Source organism: Nansenia antarctica (genome assembly GCF_963989245.1).
Source record: "Nansenia antarctica genome assembly, chromosome: 12".
NCBI lineage: Eukaryota > Metazoa > Chordata > Actinopteri > Argentiniformes > Microstomatidae > Nansenia > Nansenia antarctica.
In genome coordinates, this window is record NC_137682.1 from 6,360,162 (window position 1) to 6,369,046 (window position 8,885).

The 8,885-nt window shown below is 43.1% G+C and overlaps 1 protein-coding gene across 1 annotated transcript; it reads left to right on the forward strand.

Moving 5' to 3' along the window:
- Positions 1 to 239: 239 nt before the first annotated feature.
- Positions 240 to 5,502, forward strand: saga (S-antigen; retina and pineal gland (arrestin) a; the record flags this gene model as incomplete). Its single annotated transcript, XM_080543220.1, has 12 exons — positions 240 to 287; positions 653 to 713; positions 1,293 to 1,337; positions 1,475 to 1,674; positions 1,951 to 2,010; positions 2,170 to 2,237; positions 2,360 to 2,498; positions 3,166 to 3,250; positions 3,727 to 3,799; positions 3,984 to 4,121; positions 4,245 to 4,322; positions 5,373 to 5,502. 12 exons carry the CDS (start codon positions 240 to 242, stop codon positions 5,500 to 5,502), a joined length of 1,125 nt encoding a protein of 374 aa, XP_080399346.1.
- Positions 5,503 to 8,885: the final 3,383 nt, after the last annotated feature.

The following is an 8,885-nucleotide window of genomic DNA, read 5'->3' on the forward strand; positions in this document are numbered from 1 at the left end:
CTTGGATTCAGTCATTGTAGTTGTTGTGGTGAAAGATATACGGTGGATTGAGGTCATAGAGATGTTCAACATGATGAGGGCTTGTACTAAATGATACATTGTTACCTTGTTTTAGATATATCATATGATTTCATTGTATGACTGTTCTTTTACGTAAATGTTAGTTATTGATATTCTTCAGCCATTTGGTCTCTTTTACCCTACAGTTCTCAGATTCTGAGGTTTTCAAGTTTGCCACCATGCCTACAAAGAATGTGGTCTTCAAGAAGACCTCCAAGGACCGATCGGTGAGTTATCTGTGTATACACAGATTTAGATTATGTTCATACTCAATTATGGTTCATACTAAATAATACCCATTATCAATTACACATGGCACAACAACACAACATCATTCTTTAAAAATTCACATGCAACTGACTGTACTGTGCAAGGTTGCCCAAGAGAATTTGTGTTGTTATTTACTATATGGTGTCAAATAGGTGTCATAACAGATGACAAAAACTAAGGCATGCGTATGATAACATTTTGTAAGATGGACTTAAAATAATGCTCCTCTTTGTCACTGTGTGTATGCTTGTGTGTGTGTGTGTGTGTGTGTGTGTGTGTGTGTGTGTGTGTATGCTTGTTATGTGTTGATGTGCTTGATCAGGTTGGAGTGTACATGGGCAGGAGGGATTTTGTGGATCGTGTGGACTCTGTTGACCCAGTGGGTAAGTTCAAGCTCTCTTCATTAGTCAGAATGACCAGCATTTGTCAAATAAAAATCAAATACAACATAAATCAACTTCTATCACATTACTAAAGAAAAATTTCCATTCAATCATCATGGACAAATTAATTGAGAATGAATAACCGGATGAACAAAAGTAATGACTCATCCGCTTACAGGCTTTGTCTGTTTGGATTTGCATCTTATCCTAAGTTGTGTCTGTGAGCAGCAATATGCTTAACACAATCAAACTCAATGTTGCACTATGTTTGGTTGAGTTAAAATGGACAATTTGGCATTCAAACAACAACAAACATCACCAACTGCCACTTTTTTGGAGTAAACAGTTGAGGGATGGGGGGGTTGGTGAAATTCAACCACTCTCCATAGACTGAGCTATGGATGCAAGGACTAACCATCCATGAGATCACAATGATTGTTTTAACCATGTTTTGAAACAGTAAAGTGTTTCTTTACAATTAATAGATTAGAAACTTAATAAAGCTTAAGAGGTTCATGTGATTCATTCTATTATCTACCTCTGCAAACTTTAACATGTGCTTCTTCTCACCTACACTAGATGGCGTCCTCTTGGTTAACCCTGAGGTCCTCCAAGGGAAAAAAGGTGTGTGTGTTCGTGTGTATGTGTGTATGTGTGTGTGTGTGTGTGTGTGTGTGTGTGTGTGTGTGTGTGTGCATGCCTATGTGCGTGCGTCCGTGCCTGACCATAAGACATTCATGTATATTATGTATGTCCCCTAGCGTTCGTCACCCTGTCCTGCGTATTCCGGTATGGCAAGGATGATGTGGACGTCCTGGGAATAGCCTTCCGCAGGGAGATCTACGTGACCACCCGTCAGATCTACCCTCCGCTGCAGGACAAGGAGCAGACCATGCACACCAAAACCCAATCAAAACTGCTGCGGAAACTAGGAGACAACGCCTACCCTTTCTTCTTTGAGGTGTGGACCATGGGACACATAAGTGCACAATTTGTACATGTATTCACAATACACACATATATAAACACATGCAATTAGAAAACCAAGGGAGGCTAGGAGGTGGAAAGAGAAATCAGAGGACGAGCTTATTGTTAATGCATGGGATGGAATAAGAAATGGACATCAAGCACACATGCTGAGCCTATCCTCTGATTTCTCGATCCACCAGCCTCCACTGGGTTAACACACTTGTTCTCCATAGTGATCCTCCCTGTGTGTCTCCCTGTTGTGTCTCAGTTTCCTGACAACCTGCCTTGCTCAGTGGGTCTGCAGCCGAGCCCTAAAGTCGTTGGGAAGGTAAGGGCCCAAATCATCTGTTCTGTTTCTGCCTCTCTGATTGGATCCTCATCAATCTTCATCATCATAATAACATCCATTCACTGTGTCTGTCGTTGCTCTCTCGTTGGTTGGTGGGGTTCTAAGCATGCTCTCTGTTCTTTGTTCTTGTTTCGGTAGCACTGTGCCGTTGAGTTTGAGGTGACAGCCTTCAGCGCTGAGAGCCAGGATGCAAAAGTACGCAAACGGTCAGTGAAATACAGTAGCTCAGCCTTACGCCACACAGGATTCCAAGCCACCCTCTGATGTGTATGGGTCCATGTCTGGTCATCCTCATAGCTAACCCATCCGTTCCCCTCTCTCTCCTCAGGAGCACGGTGCATTTAATGATCCGTAAAGTGCAGTTCGCCCCGGAGCTGGGTGGGGCCGCCCCCCCCACAGTGGAGACCACCAGAGAGTTTTCCATGTCCGACAAGCCCCTGCACCTACAGGCCAGTCTGGAGAGAGAGGTGAGTCTTCACCGTTTCATATTAAACAATCAGCATGGTGAAACTCAAGGTAGAAACTGTACCAATGGGTAGTCGTCTGTGGACTCAGATCTCAGATCAGTTTACACTTCCCAAAATGTTAATATTAAAGGATAAGTTCAGATTTCTTTGACCAAATCTGGAGAAGTCATGTTGAAGAAGGGTACAGACACTTTCTTTTGTTCATGAGAAACTTACCGCAAAAGCAAAGCTCCCAGTGATGCAGGTCCTCTGGACTTAGGGGACCCCAATGCCTCTATGTTGTACATAGAAAATTGCAGAGATCAAAACTTTTTCCACAATGTTATATTCCATTTTGCGGGACTCCAATGATACTTCACCACTTCCCCGTTTCCTCTCCACTTCTCTCCCAATTGCTTGAGTCTGAATACACCGCTGCGGACAAAGTTCAGATCGCAACAATTGTTTGATGTACAACATTTAAAGACCTGCATCACTGTACTAGGAGCTTTGTAGTTATATTAAAAAATAATGTATTTGAAAGTTTTTGGATTGTGGTTTTTAAAACATTGCTGTTAGAAATGTAATAGAGCTATGATAACTCCTGAATTAAATGTTTAAAGCTCCCTACTGTCACATGACTTAACAAAATGGCCACCCTCCCTGGCATTCTGACCTTCCCTTGCAGACATACTACCATGGAGAGCCTATTAATGTATCCGTCAACGTCACAAACGGCTCCAACAAGAACGTGAAAAACGTCCTTGTCACAGGTGAGGGAAAGAGAAATGCCTATCTAATGATATGGTAGACCCAGCTGTGTCAGAAATGTACCATCTTAAGTCAAAAGTATAAGCCAACTGCTCAGCTGTCTGGAAGCAAATGTTAAAGTTGCCTGTTTGCTTTATTGAACTTGCATGACAGTAAAATACATGACTGAAATAGATGGATAGCTCAGCAGAGGTCAACATCTCGTGAGCTTAGAATTATAAGGTTCTATCTCCGTCTAGGGCAGTTCAGAGATATTGAGCGTCAAAGTTTTTACATTCCATTATGTTTGGTGAGATGGAACCTAACCCATTTTATGAATTACTAACTCAAAAATGTCAACATTTTTAAAATAACACCACACAGGCATAAATAAACACCTAATGGATCAGATTATGTAAAAAACTCAATTCTGACCAAAAATGGAGATAGCACCTTTTAATTCTAACGTCACAATCTATCTCTATCTCTGATTTGTCAGTGGAGCAGGTGGCCACCGTGGTGCTGTACTCTAACGACAGCTACATAACAGTGGTTGCCACAGAGGATTCTGGGTAAGCATCAGTTGAGCCTGCTAAGTGCTACATGTTGAAACCACATTAGAAATATTATTTTTTATAATTATATTTTTGAATGATAATCTGTTTATTCTCAATTTATGTGGAATGAATGTACTGTCTTCTGTCTGTTTGTCATATACAGTATGTCTCTAATGGGGGTGTTTTTCTGTTGGACTAGGGATGCTGTCTCCTCCGGTGCCAGCCTGGAGAAAGTCTACACTCTTCACCCCCTTTTGTCCCACAACAGGGACAAGCATGGCTTAGCTCTCGATGGTAAACTTAAGCACGAGGACACCAATATGGCATCAACAAGCATGTGAGTGTCAGGTGGTGTACAGTGATGTTAAGTCCTGGGTCTATGACAGTCATGTCATTGTTTATTTATCTCTTGATCTATCTCTTTTTCTCACACTGTCTTTCTCCCTCCTCTTTCTTGCAGTATTAAAGAAGGGGTGCTGAAAGAGGTTTTGGGGATCCTGATATCGTATAAAGTCATCGTCAAGCTCATCGTCGGCGGGTCAGTACACTGAGTGTGTGTCTCTGTGTGTGTGTGTGTGTGTGTGTGTGTGTGTGACATTTTACATGAGACATCTGTTTGATTCAAGTCTTCTCTCTTTTCATGCTTTCGCAGGATGATGGGATCTAGGTACGGTAATCAGTATGATTTCTTTCCCTTTGAGATATTGTTGACATTGATATTGTTTTTTTTAGGTTAGCAAAGCAGATAATGCTTCAATTGTTTGTTTTACTTCAGTGAGGTGGGAGTGGAGTTACCGTTCAATCTGATGCACCCAAACCCTGACTTACCTGGTACACAGTTTAACTTCATTATCTGTGTGTGAGTGATTGTTTGTGCATGTGTACATGATGGGTTTCTTGCACTATTTCAAATCATCCTATCTTTTGTGGACTTTAATCTGAGTGTCCTAATGCACCCAACCCATGACACCTAATCTGTCTCTGTGTTTTTTTCTGTTCTGTCAGCTGAAGGGAAAGAAAGGTGAGAATGTCTGCCTCCATGTTATGAATCAGAATCAGAATCAGAATATATGCTTGCTGTTCTTGTGATGATAGCATAATTCATCGACTGTTGTCATAATTACAACTACATACTGTAGGCTCAAACAATTTGGCTATTTTGTAGGTGTGCAGAGCTTGTTGTACCGTACTCATATATATTATTAGGACTGATCCTCGTTTTCGGATGATACTCCAGATTTACATTTAAATCACACTCCTAGTTGTCCAATCTCAAGTATCATCCGAACAATGTTTAAAATGACGAGGCTGCACGAGTCTCGCTGTGCAAGAATGGAGCGAGCGCCTGTCACTATTGCCCCTCAGACATTCTAAGTACAACAGACCTCTCTATTAGCTTTTCTTTGCTCAGTCAGATCCATAGGGTATATATTCTCATGTGCCAAAATATACCTTTTATTTCTGCTCTTGTTTTGGTCTGACCATGGCTTTATGTCCTTATCCTTTCTGCTTCAATGTAATTCTTCCTTTCCTCCCCATCTCTGTGCCTGTCTGTCTGTCTGTCTGTCTGTCTGTCTGTCTTGAGCAGTGACGTGGAGGAGGAAATGGTGTTTGAGGAGTTTAAGCGCAGTAATCTGGCGGGTATGATTGACCATGAAGAGGATGGCAACGTGTCAGCTGGCGAAGCAGGTGGCGAAGCAGGTGGCGAAGCTACCTAGGCAGAGCTGCTCCCTGCCCTCTAGGCAGAGCGGCTCTCTAGGCAGAGCTGCTCTTTAGGTAGAGCGGCTCTATAGGCAGAGCTACTCTATAGGCGGAGCCCCTTGTGATTGCTGAGCAGTGTCAGTGGCCTCGAGTACCACATCACCCAACAGGGACAGAGAGGAATATAAGTAAAGTAAAAGTGTGATGATAGCAATAAAAAAAACGATTGGAGCTGCTCTAGGAGGTAGATCATTGATTGCTTAAGTTAATTCACAGTAGTGGATCTGTGATCTTAGTTTTTTTGCCACACCATCAGTCTTCTTTGTTATCTGCACATTTTTACTCAATGTCTTATTGTCATTGTGACCACAGGGTGATATTAAATCCATCCCTCTTCAGTAGAGTGTGTTGGAGTCGTGTCGTGTGGTGAATGGTAGATATTTTTTATATATGCCATTTAGCTGACGCTTTTTATCCGAGGCAACTTGCATTGCAATGAGTGCATACATTTCAGTATACACTATATGGTCCCAGCGGGAATCGAACCTACAACCTAAGTGTTGTTAGCACCACGCTCTACCAACTGAGCCACAGAGGACCACAACATTTTGAGACATGAAAAAGCTGTGTTACGTTGACTGTTATTTTGTGTTTTCCGGTTGAGATAAATCGCTAGTGCTCTAGATAATAGGGTATATCATTGTACTTGCAGTCACGGCTGGTCATGTACTTGTTACTATGGTAATAAAAGCATCAGATGTTGTTGTTCAGGGGAAATACAGTGCCCTCCATAAGTATTGTGTCTTCTTGTAGGTCTGTATTCCACCGGTTTTACATTTACATTTTGGGCATTTAGCAGACTCTTTCATCCAAAGCGACTAACAACAAATAAGTAAGTCTAAGTAACTGAATCATCTATCCATCATAAGAACAAGTCATCTGTTATGACCAGGGGCCATTGGCAGTTACAATGGTAGAAGAACAAAGTTTGAATTTGTAAACAAACAATTACTATACTGAGTTTCTCAGATTTAATTAAAATGTTTTCTTTTTTCAAGATTTGTTTCACCATTTAGAAATTACAAACCTTTTATACATAGCCCCCCTATTTCAGGGCACCAAAAATCAACAGTTTGTAACATTGTAACATTGGTGAATTCAGCCAACTTAAACAGGCTGGTAGGCCAGGAAGTCTTAAGCCCAATGCACACGGCGTGCGATGTTGTCGCACCGCCGAATTCGATTCCATTGTTTTGAATGCGACCCAATGAGACAATGCACACGGCGTGCGATATTGTCGCACGACAACATTCGATTCTCCATTCACATTCATTCATTCATTGGTGTGAATTGAGAATCGAATGTTGTCGTGCGACAATATCGCACGCCGTGTGCATTGGCCTTTAGACTACAGTGGATGACCAAAGAATTGTCACCATAATTAATAATAAAAAAAACAAAAAAAACAAGCTGTCCTACAGATCAGGAACACTCCCCAGGCGGTAGGCCTGAACGTGTCAAAGACTACCATCTACGATCCACTTTAAGTGATCAAAGTGGGCGGAGCTTAAGTCAAAGTGGGAGGAGCTTAAGTCAAAGTGGGAGGAGCTTAAATCAAAGTGGGCTGAGCTTAAGTCAAAGTGGGCGGAGCTTAAACCAAAGTGGGAGGAGCTTAAATCAAAGTGGGAGGAGCTTAAGTCAAAGTGGGAGGAGCTTAAGTCAAAGTGGGAGGAGCTTAAGTCAAAGTGGGAGGAGCTTAAGTCAAAGTGGGAGGAGCTTAGGTTAAAGTGGGCGGAGCTTAAGACAAAGTGGGAGGAGCTTAAGTCAAAGTGGGAGGAGCTTAAGTCAAAGTGGGAGGATCTTAAGTTAAAGTGGGCGGAGCTTAAACCAAAGTGGGAGGAGCTTAAATCAAAGTGGGAGGAGCTTAAGTCAAAGTGGGCGGAGCTTAAATTAAAGTGGGAGGAGCTTAAATCAAAGTGGGAGGAGCTTAAGTCAAAGTGGGCGGAGCTTAAGTCAAAGTGGGCGGAGCTTAAATCAAAGTGGGAGGAGCTTAAATCAAAGTGGGAGGAGCTTAAGTCAAAGTGGGAGGAGCTTAAGTCAAAGTGGGCGGAGCTTAAATCAAAGTGGGCGGAGCTTAAGTCAAAGTGGGCGGAGCTTAAATCAAAGTGGGAGGAGCTTAAATCAAAGTGGGCGGAGCTTAAACCAAAGTGGGAGGAGCTTAAATCAAAGTGGGAGGAGCTTAAATCAAAGTGGGAGGAGCTTAAGTCAAAGTGGGCGGAGCTTAAATTAAAGTGGGAGGACCTTAAGTCAAAGTGGGAGGAGCTTAAATCAAAGTGGGAGGAGCTTAAGTCAAAGTGGGCGGAGCTTGAGTGGGAGTGGGAGTGGCTTAGACCGTTAGTGGGCGGAGCTTGTGTCAAAAGTGGGCGGAGCTTGTGTCAAAGTGGGCGGAGCTTAAGTGGGAGTGGGAGTGGCTTAGACATTTAGTGGGCGGAGCTTGTGTCAAAGTGGGAGTGGCTTAATTGATTAATTCCAATTTTCTTTCATTTGCCAACAAACGACCTACCTAGACTGTACGCAGTTGCACCCTAGGATGAAAGCCTAGGATGAAAAACAGAAATCGGTGCCAGAAAGTCCCAGTCACCCAAAACTCGGCACCGTGAAGCGTCACAGGGGTCCGGTCGCGTGCCCCGAGTTTCGAGGCGCTAGCTCAAACGGTCGCTCCGTGGCGCCCCCTTTAATTACGGATTTCGCACTTACGTCAAAGCTCCCCATTTGGGCCACGAATGGCCGATCAAGCCGAAACTCTGGGTAAACACTTGTCTCACCGAGATGTTCGACATATGTGAAAACCAGACCTCTAGCTCACAGCTAGGAGGGGAGTTATGAATTCTCTGCACTTACGAATGGCCGATCAAGCCGAAACGTTGGGTAAACACTTGTCTCACCAAGATGTTCGACATATGTGAAAACCAGACCTCTAGCTCACTCAGGAGGGGAGTTATAAGTAATGAGCTTAAGTCAAAGTGGGCGGAGCTTAAATCAAAGTGGGCGGAGCTTAAATCAAAGCGGGAGGAGCTAAAATCAAAGTGGGCGGAGCTTAAGTCAAAGTGGGCGGAGCTTAAATCAAAGTGGGAGGAGCTTAAATCAAAGTGGGATGAGCTTAAGTCAAAGTGGGAGGAGCTTAAGTCAAAGTGGGAGGAGCTTAAATCAAAGTGGGAGGAGCTTAAGTCAAAGTGGGCGGAGCTTAAGTCAAAGTGGGAGGAGCTTAAATCAAAGTGGGAGGAGCTTAAGTCAAAGTGGGCGGAGCTTAAGTCAAAGTGGGCGGAGCTTAAATCAAAGTGGGAGGAGCTTAAATCAAAGTGGGAGGAGCTTAAGTCAAAGTGGGCGGAGCTTAAATCAA